Source organism: Phasianus colchicus, chromosome 18 (genome assembly GCF_987193195.1).
Source record: "Phasianus colchicus chromosome 18, bPhaCol1.hap1.1, whole genome shotgun sequence".
Taxonomy (NCBI): domain Eukaryota; kingdom Metazoa; phylum Chordata; class Aves; order Galliformes; family Phasianidae; genus Phasianus; species Phasianus colchicus.
This window is the reverse complement of record NC_143453.1, coordinates 5,808,989-5,828,796: the sequence shown is the minus strand read 5'-3', so window position 1 is coordinate 5,828,796 and position 19,808 is coordinate 5,808,989. Positions and strand designations below refer to the sequence as shown.

The window sequence follows — 19,808 nt, the reverse complement described above, 5'->3', positions numbered from 1 at the left end:
CAACAGCCCAATCTGCCAGTACGTATTTTCCTTGGCACATTAATGAACAGACAATGTGCACTGACATTTTTATAATACAAAATATGAAGTATGTCACAGGAATGCAAGACTATTGCTGGTGTAGCATACAGCTTTATCTCTTTACCCATGCATGTTCCAGCAGCAAAGAAACAAAGTCAACATTCCATTCCACAACAGAGGGTTGGCTTAGAAAGCACATCTTTTTGTTCTCATTTAGGAGTTCTAACCCCTGCATCAAACTGTATGCCATTATTTCAGGACAGAAATGGTTAAACTATAACAGCCTGCAGCTGGCTCTGAACAAGAAAAAGAAAAGCCTATGCATAGGGGGCCCCACCAGCCTAACAGTGTTGCATTTCCATCACTGCACACCAACGAGGTAGGTCTTAATTGGAGCTAATGCCAATGGATCTGCCCAAAGATGTGCTCTGTAACACACAAACACAGAGCTATGGCCCTGCTCTTCAGTGTCCAAATGAGCTGTGCTCACTTAGGAAGGTATGGTCAAACTTTATGCTATTTACCTGAGGCTGTAAAGGAACAGCCCATCAATATCTATGCTGCCAAGTGGCATGGCTGAAGCGTGGACAGCTGCATGCACAGCAGCTTTGCTTCAGCCAGTACGGGAGAGAACATTGTAAGAGCAGCAGCACAGACTTCACTGGGATTCTTAACTTGAGTACAGTCCCAGAGTCTGCAGCAGGCCAAGACAGCCCACACTGAAATCTGCCCTGTTTCATCTTCACAGACAAACGACAGCCTTGGCTTCAGCTGGGACGGAGTTGTTTTCTTTGGAGTACCTGGCATGATGCTATGCTTCTGGTTCTAGGAGAAAACCAATGTTGCTAACACACTGATGTTTACAGTTGCTGCACTTAACCAAGGTTGTTCTCAGCAAGGAGCCCAAGGAGATGGCAGCAAACAGAATTAGGACAGCTGACCTAAACTGGCCAAAGGGATATTCTATATCATATGGCATCATGCAGTAGGAGTTTTGAAGGGGGTGGGGGGTTATTTCTCTTCTCTTCCACTGCTCGTGGGGCTAGCTGGGCACTGGTCAGAGGGTGGTGAGCAATTACTTATTATACACATTCAAATACATACATATATGTATACTGATAACTATTATCCTTTTCCTTTTTCTTTATCTTAGAAAATAGTTTGATCTCAACCTATGAGTTCTGCTTTTTTTTTTTTTCTTTTCCTTTTTCTTCTCTTTCTTTTTTTTTTTTTTTTTTTTTTTTTAAATTCTTGTCCCCGTTCCACAGGGAAGGGAGGAATGAGTGAATGACTGCATGGTGCTGGGCCACCTGCCAGGTTAAATCACAACTATCAAACTGTGCTCTAATTTCCATAACCTGCTCAGGAGTTCAACTTCTGCATTCATCATCAGAAGAGAGGCAACTGTCCTACATGCTCCTGCCTACCTTCCTTTCTTCTACCTGTACCTCCTGCTGCCATCCTCTTAGCACAGTATCCCACTGACCACAATACTGGATCATCTGTTCAACAGGAACTTAACACATGGAAAGAAAGACCAGGTCCCTTACCAGTTCCAGGTTCCTGAATCAACTACATTCTTCTATGTGCTATTCTAAATCTCTCTCTCAAAATAAACATCTCAAAGAACTAACTTATCTGAGTCTGTTGATCAGCCACTGCAGGTCAACAAAAAATGACACAGTGAAATGACACTCTGGAGATGGCTATTTCATTGTGTCCATTACAGCAGTACCAAAAACTAGTCTTTTTGCTCAACAACACAGACCAAAATATTGATATCCCAAGGTCTCTCTTGAAGACACTACAGGTATGCCAAATCCCAGCTATTTTTGCTCTATTCTCTCTGTGTGCAGAAGTATCAGAAGCCAGCCTGAACTTTTCTTCCACACTGTGGCTATAAAGAAAGGATGACGTATCTGGACACAGGGATTGTGCTTGGGATGACGTGGTGCTTGTTAAAGGAGCTGCGCAGACTCTCTGTGCCAGGGAGAAAAAAACCTGAATCTTCAGTCCATCTGAGATGATTCCCCAGTCAGGTGACAAAGCTGCCCTTCTGAAGGCTTGTGTGGAGGAGGAGACACCTGAACGTTACAGCCAGACCCTCTGCAAATTCCTCCTGAATTTATGGGCTACTCGACCCAGCAGAAGCCTCTGGTACAGCCATTTGCTTCAGCAGCCTCGGAACCCAACGCTCCCTCTGAGGACAGCAGCCTCACATACAAAGGAGCATTTTTTACCTTTTAAGCCAATTCTCTGGACAATTGGAGGTAAAACAATTACCTCATTTCAGTTGCACACCAAATTCCCTTCTGGTGGAATTCACATCAGCACTACTGCAACTTTATAGTATTTGCATTATAAAAATGTCTGCAAAGGAGGCCAAGAAAAACAGCTTTCTGTTCAGAGGAAGCTCTGTGGTCAAAATGATGTCATAAGAAAGCGCCAAATTAATTTCCTGTGGTTACATCCTTACAGGAAATCCAAGAAGCTCAGCTTTCTTTCTAAACCAAGCAGTCATTTGTTGTCAATAACTGTTAATTACGTGCCCAGATGTGTCAGTTTATAAACTAAGAGCTATCATGATTAGACTTCATTATCTGGATTCCTCCCAGATCAACTGTTGGGATCTGTTTAGATCAGCAGCCTGAAGTCAGCGGAACAGATCAGCACGTGCTTCCCTGGGCCATTTCAGGGGCTCAGTGCAGGCAGGCTGCTGTGCTCTCAGCAATTCCCGGCAGCTTCCTGCAATTTCCTTCCTCAGCCCCCCCCCCAACACTGGGGGAGGGGTGTCTGCTGCTTAGAGAAACACTGTGGAGTAGGAACAGCTACACAGACCTGACTCTTAGCAAGAACAGGGATTCCTAACCAAGAAAAATAGTAAAACAATGATGTGCAGCAGCTTCTCTGTCTTGCACGAATAGAAATAGGAAGATCAGAAGCGATTCATGAGGTCTTCCAGCTGGTAAAGTAACCACAAAAATGCCTAGCAGGTCCCTCCTCCAGTCACAGTCCTTTCAGAAACTACAGAAAGATGCAGCATGTCAAAGTTCACTTGGTATTTAAATCGTAAAATAAAACCTCAGCAAGCACTGAACTACTTGAAATAGATTTTCTCAATAAGTCCTCAATGGGAAACCTGTTCCCCAGTTTTCTGTCTCCCCAAAACCACTCAGGTATAGTGAGCATTTACACCTGCCCTGCTGCTGTCAGCCACTCCTCATCTGCCATGCAACCCACACGCTCTCTGCTTTCCCACTCACAGCAGAGGGAAATCCACTGGAGGAGGAAAAGAAATCTTTTGTTTCTGTAATCTGCACTAAAATTATGGCTCTGTCCTTATAGTGACCCTTCAGTGGAAATCTCTTGGGACAGACTCTTCAGTCCATGCTTCTCTGGACTGGCAGGAAGCCCAGCATAACACTTGGAGAGCTGAATGGTAAACGGTAAAGACAAATCAGATTCAGTCCAAACAACACCTACACTTTACACAACACTGTATTTTAAGGTTTACATGGATTATTTTTCTCCTCAGTACTTTATAAACAAACCACATTTTATGCAGACTGTGAATTTTTAGGGCAGGAACCTAGCTCATTACTTGCCTGGAAAAGATACAACACAAGATGCACCCTATCAAAGTTCAAATCAGCAGCATATACACCTCTCACACCAGTGAGAGCTGATGACACCCCGTGCTCAACAGCAGAGATGTTGTATTGATGCCTACTCAGCAAGTCTTTACTGGGAGACTAAGGGCAGTGGGCAGCAGAGAGGCAGAATGACTTGCTCAGTGCATAGTCTCCTCTAGTAAGAGGAGGGGCAGACGAGTGCCAACCAAACCTCATGGCACCTGGACACAGATACTGTACCTAACAGAACATACCATTTCCATTAAAAAAAGGCAAGTGAGAGGCTGGGAAAAGAAATTACAGAGCTTACAAATTCTCTGAATAGCAAAGCAGACGGACAAGGCTTTTAGACACGATGGCATCTTTTTTAGAAAACCATGCAGCTCCGATTCAGAGTATGGTTTATTAAATAATCTTCCTACCTCTCTGTCCTTGAGTTTCATGGCAAGCACCAGCTGATGTCTGTGGTTAGTGAGGGCCTCCCGATAATTTCCTTTGGAGAAGAATGCGGAGCCCAGGTTCCCATGAGCTCGGCATTCTCCCGTCTGGTCACCTGAGTCACATGCAAACAAAACAAGAGTTAGCTAACACAGAGTCACCAGAAGAGTCCAGCAGAAAGATCAGAACACACTGTAGTGAAACTCCAATGTGAGAGCCAAGATCAGAATAAATTTATCCTCATTTTTATTGCACAGCCAAACCTCATCCTCTTCCCTGGCCTTCAAAAACTTCTGCAATAACCCTCAATCTATTTTTAGAATTATGTTGATTTCCTCTTTGGCCTAACACCTGGCAGCTCCCATTCTTCCATGTTTATTCCTTGTTCAACATCAGCAATCTCTTTGTGGAAACAAGAGAGTGGTTTAGGCTGAAAAGAAACAAAGAGCATGCCAGCTTTCTCCAGAAAACAATTCTGCAGCTCAGTTCAGAAACAAGGTACATCTACTGCTGCCTTCTGAGCCCCAGAAACTCAGACTGACTGCCTTTTTCTAACTAATTTTTGGGGAAAAAAAGAAGGAAAAAAAAGACTGCTTCACTTACGACTCAATTTTAGGTTTTGAGCACTTCTCCACAGAATTAAGACCTACCCCCATACACAAGACAGTAAAGAACCCTATAAAACCTTCACATGTTCAGTAATTATCAACACCTGAGTGTTATACAGTGATGCTGATCATTCACACAACTATCAATTTGTTCCATCTGCACCAATCCAGCACTCAAATGAACGAGATGAGAACTCTACCTAAAGTCTTGGCTACGTCCAAGTCCTGCTGCATGTATCCGGTGCTTTTCTCTGTGTTCCCAAGGGACCAGTAAGCACTGCTCAGTGCAGAGAACACCGACCCCCGCAGCTTTAGGCTGCAAGTGCCAATCTTCAGGGCAGCTTCCAGTACAACCACAGAGGCCCCATGATGGCCTGCAGTCAGAAGTTCCTGGCCAATCACAGACACCACAACAAAGGGGCTCTTGTCCAGCTTCATCTTCTGCAATTGTTGATAGGTTGGCTCCAGGGACTCTAAAATACAAGAAGGAAAGAAGAGTTACTCAAAAAACTAAGTTATTTGCATTCAGAAATCAGCCTAACACTTCATCCTCATTTCTGGTAACCAAATGAGGCAATGAGTTAAGAGCCAAACTGCTCAAATCAAACTAAAATTTATTGCAGGAATTCAGGGCTCAAATACATCATCTAATAGCTAGAACAAGCAAAATGAGACAGGTCAGATCAAAAAGCACGCTGGTGCTTTTCCTGCAGAAAGCACTTCAGGAAGACAGCACAAGAACTCAGATCAGTCTCATCCTACAATATGAAAGCTGGTCTAATGGCAGAAAGAATACAGAGAACACCTGAGGTTTCATAGGAGATTAGAAATGGGCTGTCAGCAGAGTATTTAAGCACTGTAGATGCTGCTCCTTCAGCTGGTCATTTAAAAAATCTGTGCCCATTCAGATACCACAGCACACGACATGCACCAATAGAGGTGACCAAAGCTGCCAAAGGTACACCTGCAGAACAACAGCATCACAACATGACCTGACAGACTAGTGATAATGGGTCTAATTGCTTTTATCAGTCACATGATAAAACATTCTGGCTGTATGTTTCAGGAAGGACATCAGTGTAACAGGACTCCTGTTACATGTGCTGTGCTGCACCCCACCTGATCACATTGAGTTACATATTCAAAATTTATGACTAAGTAAGATTTCTGGATTAGATGATCTCACCTGAATCAACATTACCACAGCAAGCTCAGGAAGCCATTTGCTTCCTGTTTTCATCAGCTCTGCCTCTCTACATTCACTATGCATATTAAAAAAACAACAGATACTTAACACTTGCCTGAAGATGGAAACACCTGCCTGAAGATTGCAACAGATGCAATCCAGATTCTAGGATTATATGCAGACATAAGAGGACAGAAATCCTGTAGCGTGCCACCAGGACACAAGATTAACTATTGCTGATAGAGCCCAGTTAACAGGCACAACACTGCAAGAGCAGGTATGAATTCAGCTCCTGAGCTTACAATTCTAGGTAGGTAATGCAGGCAAACACAGGGAGAGAGAAGGAAGAGCTCCTGGTTACTCTGAAGTCAAGTGGGACAGGGAGAGCTAGCACAGTAATGGAAGGGCAGACATGGAGGCCATCACATCTCCTGCAGTGAATGGTGAGGGAAGAGACATAACCACAAGCACGTGAAAGATGTAGCAACACTGATTCATTGACTGTGGAAGAGAGTTTGAGCTTCCTCTACATACTGTGAACCTATGCTTCCTGGATCCCTCAGGGTCTGCATTTAATAATCTTTAGCACATCACTAATACTTATAACTCTTGCCTTCACAGCTGCTCCTCTTCTTCCTCAGGAAGATACCACTCACATCAATCTATCACAGCTCCAAATAATTAAGCATGCAGTGGATTCAAATTACAAGGGACAGGTTTTATCCCGTAACACCTGAACAGGTGTCCCTCTCAGGCAGGGAGCTCTTGTAAAGGGGGCCAGAATGAAACGTAACAAATACTTAAGTGCTTGCACACACAATGCCCAGCCCAGTGGGGCCAAGATCCTGAATATTCATTACAGAAGTACAGCATACATACACACTCAAATTAAAACTAATACTTTATAAGCAGAGCTAATTTAAAATCTGCCAAAATACTCAGTGGGAAGATAACAACTGGCAAGCAGCAACACCAAGAAGCACAGTAGGGAGCAGCAATATAGATATACAGCTGCACTATGATGGGACAGTAAGATCATCTAGTTAAATCTGGAGATGCTTACACAGAAATCCTGTGTCACCTGCATTCTAAGCAGCAGCCACGGTACCTTTGGGTACCAAATGAAATTAGCCTCACACATTAACTGCTACACAGGATGGAGAATACTAAATGAATTCATTTTAAAGGATGGAAAAAAAAAAACCACTGTAAAAAAATGAAACACTAAAGGGAATATTTTTTCAATTCAGCACTTCTTGACCCCCTAGCCCTGGGGATGCACTGCTGAGGATGGGAATTGTCACGCTCCCCCTCAGGAAATACGGCTCGCACATGACAACAAAGAGCTTGCAAAAGAAACAGAGCAACAGAGAAATGGAATAAAGAGGATACTCCCACCTTCCTCTAACATGGGGACAATTATGAAAGAGAAGCAAAACAGTCTACAGCTAAAACCACCTCAAGCTCCACGTTATGTCAACGTACTTCCCGAATAGAAGTGAACTAGCAGAACAGATTTTTGCCTCCTGGAACACTGTGTTTTGAAAAACATTATTACAGTGGAAAAGCCGCTTGAATGCTCTTCTGGGCAAACTCTGGCCCTAAGCATTTAAGACTCTCTGTGCCCAATGGCCAAGCATTAGAGCATTGTGGGAAACTGTTTCAAGTGAAAACAAAGCCAGGGTCACAGGAGCGCACACATCTCTCCATCTGCACTGATCTGCGCCGGCACTTACCTCGCATGGGAGACTTCATGGCGGCCTCGACCATGCCAACCAGAAGCTGCAGGCTTTTGGGATCCTGCGCCAGCCCCGATGCAAACGCTGCCAGTGCATCTGCATGGCGTCCCAGGTACTGAAGGGCCACGCCCTGTCGGAAGTATGCCTGCAAAAACAGGGAAGAAATGCCAATCACTTCATTGGTACGAGTCAAAAATATCCCATCTGTTGGCCATCTCACATTGGTGTACGCTGCGCTACGCGATCACAATAAGGTTTATTTGGTCACGATGAAGAAATCTACTATCAGAAAAACCCAGCATCACAGCTTGGTCATTTATTCCCATCATATGTGATTACCTCAGCCTTTGTGAGATCTCTGAAGTGCTAATGGGGAGCCAGCACTTGATGTTTATGATGCACAACAGAAGATAAAAGGTTACACTACATTAAAAGTGCTTTAATAACTACTCCTTAAGACTGGCTCCCAGTATTGCATTCCTGCATAATTACAGAATGGCTGAGGTTGGAAGGGAGCTCAGAGATCCCCCAGCCCTGCTGTGTGCTGGCTGCCCCCAGCTCAGGCTGCCCAGGGCCCATCCATGGCCTCGGGCACCTCCAGGGATGGGGCAGCACAGCTCTGGGCAGCACTGCCAGGGCCTCACTGCCCTCTGAGTGAGGAATTGCATCCTCACACCCAACTTTAACTTCAACCTCTCCTCTTTCAGTTTAAAGTCACTCCCCCACGTCTTACCGCTATCAGACCATGTAAAAAGTCACTCCCTTCCTGACTTTAAGAGCCCTGCAATTACTGGAAGTATCATCTGTCCCCATCTGCACTTGAAACCAGTGCTTACAGTACATTCAGAATACACATGTGGAGGTCTCTTTACTTAAACAGGATAAATCTCCAACTAATATCCAAACTGCTATTTCATTAGAACTTGCAGACACTTTCAGAATCCAACCCACGGAGGCAGAGATCAAGGAAAATCAGAAATGACAAGAGAAATTTATAGACATGAATATTTAATCCTTTTTCCATTAGCGAGCGTTGATTGTAGAACCATTTTTAATGAATTCAATGAAAGTAAAATTCTTTTCATTAACCTTTAGTATAAATGTGTTCTTATTGAACCAAACAAGCTACTGTACTGGAAACCAATTCAATGTTAATTAGATTACCAGCATTATGCTTTAAATCAAAGAAAATACAAAGAACTAATAAATGTGCAGCAGCCATCACCATGAGCTCCCCAAGCAAAGCATGCTGTCACCTCAATCATGGTTTACACTCTTAAGTCCTTTTTTTCCCAGAATTATCATTTAATTACTTTCTATACCGCTTCATCACAGAGGCAGGTTGATGCAGCATGTCTCTGATGGGGGCCTTTCAGGCCAACAAGGCTGGTTTCACAGACCCAAGACAAATATGCCTGCCTAATCCAATTATCAGGGATGAGGGCACAAATACACAGCAGCCAGCAAGGGAGCTTCATCTTGCGCGTAGGCGAGCCACACATCTCGTGCTTTACAGAAAGACAGAAGCCTGTCAACTCTTCTCTCATAATGCATCCCACCTGTATAGGTGACACATCAGAAACACAAAGCAGAACATCAGTTCAGCCCAGAACATTGTTGGTGTATGAATACAAACAAGAGCCCCGCAGAAAAGCCTATTAATCTTAACCGAATTAAGATCTTGGCCAGTTTTGCTCCTGCAAAAAAACCTTCTTTCCTCTCTCCTCGAGTTTCCAGCTTATGCAGAACCCTCTGCACACACTGCACACACACATTGCACACACTGTGCTCCCGAGAGTCCTTTAACAAAATAAATAAAAGGTATTTGCAGCGTCTATTTCCTCTCCAAAAGAAGCATTCACAAATTATTTTAGCATTGGAATGAAGATACTGTATCAAGTGAAGAAATCTGCAAACAGGAAATGGAGAGAATCACCCTCTGGAAGAGGAAAGGGAAAGGAAGGGCAGGGAGCCAGGGCTGCAGCTGAAGGAATGAGACACGGTGCAGCTCTCCAGCCCCGACACAGACAGAACCTTCACACACTTCAGTACACTTCAGCAATTTAATCATGCTACGTGAAGATCACAAGTGTTTGCTCCGCGATAAAAATCATATTAATTTACCAGGGATCCCAGGTGAGAAAAGCTGATTGATTCCTCTCAAGAAGATTAAAGCAACAAGAGGATGATGTTTAGCTATGGACAGGACAAACAACAGCAGGTGCTTTCTGACTGCGGCTCCCTGCATCCTCAACATGATACCAACACAACAGAACATTCCCCTGCATTTTTTCGACTCTCTGCACAGTTGCATTAGATCACACCTCACAAACATCTACTCCAGCTGCTTATTTCTAAGGAAAAACAGCACCAGTTCTTTCCTGACCACAGCACTCAACCCAACAGCCATAGCAGCAGGTAACAAACACTGCTTTAGGAACAGCTGCATTGAGGTTTGCTGCTGATATACTGCTGCAGAGCTCCAAAACCACTTCACAATCAGGAAATGCTCACAGAAGTCTCAGAGCAGCTATAGTTATCTATGCAGGAGGACCACCACGACCTAACAGAACTGCATGAAAACACAGGTCCATGAGCCAAGGTCTATCTGAACACACTAAACAAAAAGATCACTGTATGCAAAATAATGGTCGCTTCCTAGAATACACAAATTACCTCCAATTACAGATCAGTGCTGCAGTTTGCAAAATTTGCATGAGTGCTCAGGTCATTCCCAGCCTCTCACCTTTCTAGAATAGAAATGAGGGGCTTTCACATTTTCTTTTGACAGCTATATTTTATTTGAATATATTATGTTAACTATTCAAAGCTCATGGACGTTTGCAATGAGTTCTGAGTATGCAAATTCAATTACCCTGAATTCTCTCTTTCACAGACCTACTGCATGGCCAGCAGAAGACAAATGTGATGAGAGTAACGTACAGGAGCACTGATTATTGCTAAAAATTTTAATCTACATAGGCAGACATGGAAGGTACACTATGCATTTGTAAATTGTCTATATTAGAGTTCCTGTTAAGAGTCAAATATCCTCTGTATGCCCCAGGTCACATTGCATCTCACACCTCCTGCAGCCCGGTCCTAGTCTCCACACATACAGAGTATTTTAAGCAGTTAACAGTCAGGTCTTCTCCTGCCAGGTCTTTAGCTCAGGTCCAGCACTACTTCAGCATACAGGTGCAGCATCCAATACTATCTAGAAGTCTCCTTTCTCCAGCTCCTGTCATTAGAATGATGCAGTGAAATCCAGAGTTAGCCGTGTGCCTCTAGGCAGGCCAAGGGCTCCTGCAGATTTGAAGCTAACAGATCACAGTTAGATGGAAAGAATTACAGCCCCATGGACAGCTCGTATTTCCCCACTGGAAGGTTTTAAATTTAGTAGTTCATATGTTAACCACCTATTTTTTAATGAGATTTTCTGGTAGAGACACGTTTTGTTTAAGTAGCACCAGACCCATTACACCAAAAATCCTTGCTTCATTAAACCTCAGCATAACACAGAATTCCAGCTAGAGAAGACAGAAGAACCCCACTGCCCAACCCAGGAGATCTGGGGAACAGCTAAAGGTACAGACCCAAGCACCCCACAGAACACAAGAGTTTTTCAGCCCATGCGATGGCTTCCTGGTAAGGGTTGGTTGCCCAGTTGCTCCCCATCTCTAAGATCATTTTGGGAAGCAGATCCTCCCCTCAGCTGCCTCGCCATGTTTCAATTTCCTCCCTCCCTGTACATCCCCACTTCCACAAAACAGGTAACAATTACCTTGTGTTTTTACAAGAAGCATTCAGAGAAGCTCATATTTACTCATTCCTAACAAAGCTGACAAACATTCCTAACAAAAACCAACAAACGGTAGCAAAGCAGATTGACTTCTCAACATGCCTTTTTAATTGGTCAACGAATTAAGGAACAATTGTAATAGGACTAGCAGAGTAATCCCATAAACCTCAGATCTTTAGAAAGCTAGACTTAAAACTAAATCCATGAATCACATTATCCAAATAGCACAGAATTTCTTTGTTTCAGCAATTCCATTTGGAAATCCTTGAGATTTTTCTTTCACTTTACTGCAAACAGTCCAAAGAAAGAAGGAAGCAGCAGAACCAATAACTGTTCACACACTTTTCACAATTAATAAAGCATGCACCAATAACCGACATCTTTCTACAACCTCTGAAGATAACAGCATTATTAAGTGCTTATCTTACATCTGAATGTGAACAGCAAAACATCCAGATGCTCACACACACACACAGACCAACAGAGAACAGAAAGGATGATCTACACTTCATTCTTGTTCCTTCTTGGGTCCCATATATTAACACACCGTGTTCCACTTTCACATTCAGGCAGACAATAGGCAGAAGAGGAATGTAAATAACACATAACAAAGTCCAATTTCTTTCTACATCTCGTTCCTTCTCCTTCAAGCTGGATCAGCAAGGAAATCATTGGACTAACATGGGAAAACTAACATTACAGACAATCTCCTTCATTGGCCTATATTCCAGCACTAAAATTACTCATTCTGATCTACAGTAAGGTAAAACCAAACCTGAACATTTCTCACTGTACCTATCTTTCAGGCACACCTGCAAGGATAATCTGAGAACCCCTACAATACCTCAAACATAGGCAAAGTCCTGCTCTCAGCTGACACTTGGCACTGGGTGCATCCCCTCAAACACAGCTGATTTCTCTGGTGCTGTGCCACCATGACCAAGCACACTCAGCTATTCCACCTGCAGACTCACAGCCATGCCAGGGGCTGGCATTGCACAGTAAGCCCACGCTTGGTGCTGAGCATCTGTTGGTGAACAGTGAGAGAGGAAGGCACAAGCAGCAGGAGCCTGCGGGGAAGTGAAGAGGATTAAAAGGTAAAGGGCAGCTTTAGCAAAGAGCTGATCTTATCAAGTCACTGATACTAAGCAAGAGAGGTTGTTAGTGTAAGAGAAAGTGCATACACCTACAGACCTTCTGCTTGGGGAAGCCAGGCCGTATCTCAGCCTCTTATGGGCATTTTTCAGTCAGCTGGGCAACTACCAGCAGCTCAGACAATATACAGACTTCATACAGCCAAGTGGAGATAGGCTGGGAAAGAGGACAAGGAGGGAATAATTAGCACTTTCTATCCATAATAATATTGAAAGCACTCCCGATACTCTGGAAACAAAAACAAATTATTCTCATTAACTCAGAGAATTTATTTGGCAGCTGATGCTTCAAAGCCCTGCAGAAAACAGGCCCCATAATGAGGGCTGCTCATACAGCAAGTCAACATACAGAACATCAGCAACCTGAAGTTGCAGAGATCCAGCACAGGGCCCACCAAGAAGCTAACAGCTCCTTCTTCCTCCTTCAGATGTGACTCCCTCTGCATTTTTTCAGAGCTGCCTTGTTGCCCCATGCTGAAAAGGACATGCCATACTTTCATGGTAAGAGTATAATTTTGGGGGGCTTTTTTTCTGCTTTGGCTTTAGGAAAAGTTTATTAACAAGAGGAGAACATGAAAGAAGACCTTCCTTATCTGACCCTCCGGTTTTGTAAATGCAGACATGCCTGTGAGCCTTCTGGTCCTCATCGCCTCAAATTCCATCTCTGTCACTGAACCTGGATATTAAATTTTTACAGGTGCAATCAGCAATGGGATCAGAATGCAAATGCAATCACTGAAATGACTGATAGTAACAGTGTTCTGAACACAAAAGCTGTTCTAGGCAGAGCAACCGGCTTATAATTAATACAAAACACATGATGAAGATAAAAATACAGAACAAGAAATGACATTTGTGAGTATGAATGGAATTTCTTGTCTTTCCTCTACATTTCCCCACATTCTGCTAAATAAAAGCAATTCCAGTAAATGTAATCCCAGATAATACAGTGCTTTTCTTACCAGGTAAGCATCAAAATATATTTTAATTGTTCAGACCATGGATGTAGGCTTTCACAGCAAAGATTCATACTGTACTGGCATCGGGAGCAGCCTCTGATACAACCCTTTGGGCTCATACCACTTTTCTCTGCAGAACCTATGGCAATAAATCATTCAGATCCTTAGCGCGTCTCCTATGCAACACTTACAAGAATTAGAGAGAAAAAGCAGCTGCAGGAGTTCAGTCCCATCTTACCACAGTCTCGTGTAAGTCTAAAGCATGAGCTCATCTTTCTGGAATAAGATTTAGTACCAGGGTACAAGTATTTCTCTAAAAGCAGTCAATTTCTACTTTTGGCTGGACAAAATATGGTACTGTTAATAAATACTCTTCAACAGTTACCACTGGGACATCAGCTGGCAACATCCAAGCACGCTGCCACATGGCCATCTAAGGTCACAGTTAGAAAACCAGGAACCCCAAATTCCTCTCTGAAGCAGGGCAGTCCCTTTAAGAACACGATGAGCTGAGGACAGCATACACAAGAGGTGACCCACGCTGCCCACAGTGAGTGTGATGGCAAAGACAATCAGGGCTTTCATCACCAAGGCTGGGCAAGACATCTTGCTGGTGCAGCCCATGCTGCTCCCAGCGTGGCCCAGGATGGATGCTGTGGGCCCTGCAAGCCTCGTGTGGGAGCCAGACAGGCTCATTGAGGGCATCGTGGGCTCCTGCAGCTCCACCAATTTATTCTCTTTGCTCTGCCCAACCCCTCACTTTCTGTAGGTGGTCCCTGCAAAAGCTGCAGGCAATACCGCAGCACCGCCTGCTCTGTGCCCGACCCGCCTTACTAGAATTCATGTGGTCATTTTGCCATCAAACCTCGAGCTCCCAGAGTGACTCACTTTCATAAGGAGCTGCTGGCTGACTTGTGACTGGGTAACGGAGATGGAAGAACAAAACTGGAATGGTATCACAAGAGCTTGGAGCAGAAAACAACTGTCAAATAAACATGAAAAACTTGAAAAAAAGCTGTCTTAGACAAAGGCTCTCATTGTACACATGGGAGGAAATTCAAAACACCTTTCTATTCACGTCAGCTTCAGGTCCTGGACAACCAACTGTCTGGACAGAAAAGGCAAATGTTTAGAAATACTGTTCCCACAATGCTCCTTTGCTTTGCCAGATCAGCAGATGACACTGAAAATAGCACAAATAATCTCTGATGCATTTAACCAGCCTGTCCTGAGCCTGCAGAATGCTTCCACGTGGGATGTACCAACCACCCTGTGGGGGCTGCTCCCCACAGCCTCCAAGCAAGCAAAGCCAACATGTGATGAACACAGTGCACACGACTGAAGGAGCAAAACATGGGAACACTCACTATGGCTTCTTGGGGCCAGGCACCAGGTTGAATCTTTCTTCTCCCATTGTAACTGCTTTACAGCCAAATGTTAGAGAGAAACACAGGACAAATCTCTGCTGTGGGATTTCAGGAATGTGGGGAGAGGGAAGAATGTGCTTTAATTCAGAACACATGCAGCACATGTATAAATACTGCTTGCAGTCCATATGCATTCAACTCCTGCTTTCACAGTTAAAGCTGCACCAAGACAATTTTCCTCCCAAGTCAGTACACTCAGCTGGCACCTGAACCACCCCCAGAGCCTGCCCCAAATAAACAGGAAGAGAACTAACAAATGCATTGTTTCTGCAGCACAGATTCTTTATATTCTTCCCATTTCCAAGATGTCTCTAACAAAAACAATGCTATTTGAGAGTGGAAATTTCCTCTAGGTCCCATGGAGTCTACAAGGACAAGCAGCAATTTGGGGGCAGGTAAAATATCACACCTTGTTTACCAAAGGAGCCTTTAATTTTTCTCATGAATTATGCTTCCGCTACCTCCAGTGGGAGACGGTGTGCAAATCACTTTCCCACAGGATCTAAATATAATCATCAGTAACTGAATCCAATTTTCACTTACTTTGGTTAGCACAAAAATCAACAGCACAGCTTTTCACATAGCGGCGTTGCTCCTTTCCTGCTTACTCCAGGCTTGCTCTGGAAACAAAAGCTGCAATCTAGAGCCTCCTCTTCAGAGAGCATCTCTAGCCCCTACCAACAGCACGTGCTGTTGTTCCTTCTTTCTACCTTTATGGCCTACAATTCTTACATCTTATCCAACAGTAAGAACTAGCAGGGCCGGAGGGAAGTGCTATAGACAAGCAATCCACTAATGCCCAAATACAGCCCAGTGTTTCAGGTTGGCAGACACAGAAGTGAGTACGGCACCACCTAGAATTCCCCTGCAGCTCAGCAGGGACAATGTTTTGCTCCGTTTGTGGCTACACAACTTGTTTTAAGAGTTATAATAAGAAAGATAAGCCACCTTCCAATGCTGTTCAGCAGTAATACCAATCCTAGTGCAGTATTACTGGCAATTTAATAGAAGAAAACACTGATTGCGTGGCACCTGTAAGGTGACTCTTGGTTAAGTCTGGGGCAGTGGCAGGACTGTTTCTAACATTATTCATCTAATTTCAGGTCTGAACTATGATTTACATTACATAAACATTTGAGATGTATCTGCAAGTGCACATCTGCACACAATCCTCCCAATTCTAACAACATTTAATGTGTTGAGAAACTTTGCAGAACTCGAGTATATACAAACATATGCTACTATTTGTATTCTCAAAAACAAAAGCAAATGAAAAGCAGTACAAAGAAGGAATAGGGGAAAATAAAAACCATGTCCAAAAGAAGACAACATCCACCAAAACAACTCCTTTGGCTATTCAGCACGCAGTGGCATTGCCTCACTTTGAATTACTCTTCTGAGCAGCAGCTTAAATGACTGCCCCTCCTCTTCAGCATTTCTCCATGTTGCAGACTGGCAGTCTGAGCAAGTTTAGGTGGATCACACTGAAAACCCACAACAAAACCCAGAAATGAGACATTAAAGAATCTGGTCAGCCCACTGGCTGGTCATAAGGCTTGGCATTCACAGAAAAGCCAGTCAGGGACATCTCAAAAATCTCTGCCAGCAAATGCAGTTCTTATGGAGTGGGCAGTCTTGACATAGGTGATATGGATTCACAGTTAAGACAGGAGGTCTTTAGTCAGCAGTTAGGCAGCTGGTAAAACTAACTGTGCAATGATGTGCACTGAGACGACTGAAGATGACCAAAATCCAGAAGTCTGGACTTAAGAATAAATAATGCTATGATTGTTGTCTGTGCCTTCTGGGCCAGCAGCTCCAACAGACAGCATCAGCAGCACATCTGCACCTCCAGCAACAGCACAGCACACAGCTATACAGCAAGCTCTATAGCCAGGGGAGACTTAGCTCCAGCAGCACACAAGGACAATGCACTCAAGCAGCACTGCCATACAAAAACAAAGGCACAGCCATCTTTCAGACTCACAGTACGCACAGCCAAGACATTGCAGAGGACTCTGTTTCTTATGCAACGGTACCTAAACTACCAGAACAAAGAACGTTACTGCAATCCCTGTTGCTCCAGTGGCGGCGCTCAGGCTGCCAAGAAGGAAGCTGCCAACAGAAGGCCTTGGCCAAAGACAGCCAACCACCCTGCCACTGCCTTCCTCTGACATCCCCATGCCCAGCAGGATGCATCCTGGTGACCCTGCTCCTCTCCCACAGGGCAGCTGGGCCCTGGCTCAGCCCCAGACCCACCTCCGCACTTCTGGTTTCCTCCAAATACAGGCGCTCTTTCTCTTGCCCAGAAGATCAGACCCTTTTGGTTTCACTGTCTCTAAAACTGCTCCATGTCTTGCCTCCTTCTCTTCTATTCCTGGTAGATCAGCCTATTTTCGTCTTCTCTTTGACTCCATCTATTCTGAAAACCACCTAACGTTCTTCTGAAAATGCAGATGTTTCTCCACACTGGAGTTTCCAGGGTCAGGCTGGATGGGGCTTTGAGCAACCTGATCTAGTAAAAGGTTCCCCCAGCCATGGCGGGGTGGTTGGAACTGGGTGATCTTTAAGGTTTCCAAATCACTCTGTGATTTAATGACGTTAATTAAGATTAAAAAGGATTTAGCAAAAATTAAGCTGGAAGACAGAAACAATAACTTGCATAGCAGCAATTTGGAGCTAGATTGGGCCACCTCCAATTCAACAAAACACCGCTACTTTGTGATTTCAGCTTTAAATTCTGACACCCTGAATGTGCTCATGTCTTTAACAGCCATATTAGACAGCCATCCCAAAACAGGATGGAAAGTGAAGGCCTCCTTGTCTGCAGATTGCTTAGTAACATCAGCAGACGTTTGAGGATACTGCCCACTTACAGAGACATTTACCTAAGCTGAATACTGAATCTTGCAGTTTTTCATATGGTTAAAATCATGCAACTATGTAGGAAAAGTAATGAAGTCACTGAAAAGACTAGCTACTCTGGCAAGGTTCAGCTATAATAAAAGACAAGTGATTTTGTTCTTAGTTACACAGAAAATCCAAGGGAGAAAAGCTCCAGTGAAAGTAAGCTTTCTATTTCCCTTTCAGCATTACGACAAAAGGTAACACGGTTCCTTCAAAAACCACAGTCACTCACCTGGACTGCTTTTAGCAACAAATATTTCTGACACAAAGCAAATGAAACACACGTGTTTAATGCAGTCCCTTTGTGGAATTCTTACGTTGGCCATAGAGCTGATGCCCTGGATAGTTTATTACTCTACACAATTGTATTTCTAAGCCACAGGCAGGGAAGACAATTGCCTGATTTTTTATTTTAATGTTTGTAGCAGACCACTGGGTTCTCTCTGAATCTCAAACTTTGTAGGAGGATTTTTGTTTCTGTTCCCAAGTTCGATACGAGACATTTGAACTCTGAGTGAAGAAGTACAGTTAGTAATGAATCCTGGTGTCCAGTCCAGCTTGTTAGCTCCAGCTCAGACACACACAGATTCCATCTCTCTAGAAGACAGAAAAGTGGGAGACAAGGATTCTGCAGAATTAATTGCCCAGGAACAGCCAAGCCTCAGCATAGTATGTTTTATTTTAGTTAGCAATGAGGTTAGGAACAGGGTAAGCACAATCATCAGATGATGCATACTTGCCTCACCTCAGGAATTCTGATTCTGCTCTTGCTTGTTGCAGGCAGATTTGAACTATTCAGCAAGGAGATGAGTACTAAAAGCAATCTCACAACACAGTAGAGAGGACAATTCCTGAGAATCCACCTTTCAAAGAAAATCAACCTAGTGTTTCTAATCTTCTTCCTCGAGAGCTCCACCATCTCCATTCACATCACCAAGTCACTTCACATGTTTTTCATTTCAGTTCTACAAATGCACGCACAACTTTTGGCCTGGCACACAGCGCAGCAAGAATGCACAAAGCAAATGAGCAGCACTGCAGAAAGGATCCAGGAACTTCAGCTCAGCAATGGGCAGCTCTTAAAAGGCCCCCAACAAAACACCACCAAGAAATCAACTTTATGAAGTCCAGTGTGCATTAGAGAAAATAATCACTTCTGAATGACCAGACAATGAGTGGCTGAACTAACAGTTCCTGGTCAAGAATGCAACCAGCATAAGTGGATCTATGAAACAGTTATGACTTGTTTCTTAATCAACAGTGGAATTTACTGTTATCCTCTAAGAAGGCCAAAGCAACTAAGCTTAGGAACACATTAAAACGGAGCACCGGGATGTTTGGAGGGATGCTCTGAACCACACAGAGCTGCAGCTCTGCCACTTTTCTCTGAACACTCACAAGGACTTTTCCTGACTATCATTCCTACACCAGACCTCCACTCGCAGTCACTTCTGGCAACACCAGCAGGTGCAGTTCCATCTCCCAACATGGGTGTAGTGCTGGAGGACTGCTGCCTCCCAGCCTGCAGTCACCCCAACTGTGCTCAGTCAGCATCGCCTGCCAGGAAGGACAAAGCCAACGACAGGGACAGGAGGGAAATCCAGCCTGTGGAAATAATAAATGTATAAATCTGTTTGGCTAAGGTGAACGTGGGAAAAATTCTTCAGGATGAGCGTCACACGTAGCGAGTTCTGCCAGATCATTACTCTTGTAACACAAAAGGGAGAAACGCCGACCCTGAGTTTCCTTATATTGATTCGCCTCCTTTATCCCAGACCTCTGAAGCACCAAGTAATTTAGTAGTTGCTATAGAAACTACCACATTTTATTGAACTGCCCTGAAAGGGTCAAGAGATAGCATGAAAGCGGTACATTTTAAATTATTTCCCTGCTATGCATCTGCTTCATTTTAGTCGCCTTGCACTTCTCTGCTTT

General features: G+C 43.9%; 1 protein-coding gene across 5 annotated transcripts in view; it reads right to left on the bottom strand.

The window, feature by feature from the left end:
* TTC28 (tetratricopeptide repeat domain 28) overlaps positions 1-19,808 on the bottom strand; it is a 127,879-nt gene that overhangs the window by 49,697 nt on the left and 58,374 nt on the right. For all 5 annotated transcript variants that reach the window (XM_090152542.1, XM_090152540.1, XM_090152541.1 and 2 more), the window contains 3 exons: positions 7,622-7,769; positions 4,900-5,172; positions 4,076-4,206 (listed from right to left, as the gene is read on the bottom strand). In XM_090152542.1, the coding sequence (XP_090008668.1) occupies positions 4,076-4,206; positions 4,900-5,172; positions 7,622-7,769 (552 nt within the window). The remainder of the gene's footprint in view (positions 1-4,075; positions 4,207-4,899; positions 5,173-7,621; positions 7,770-19,808) is intronic.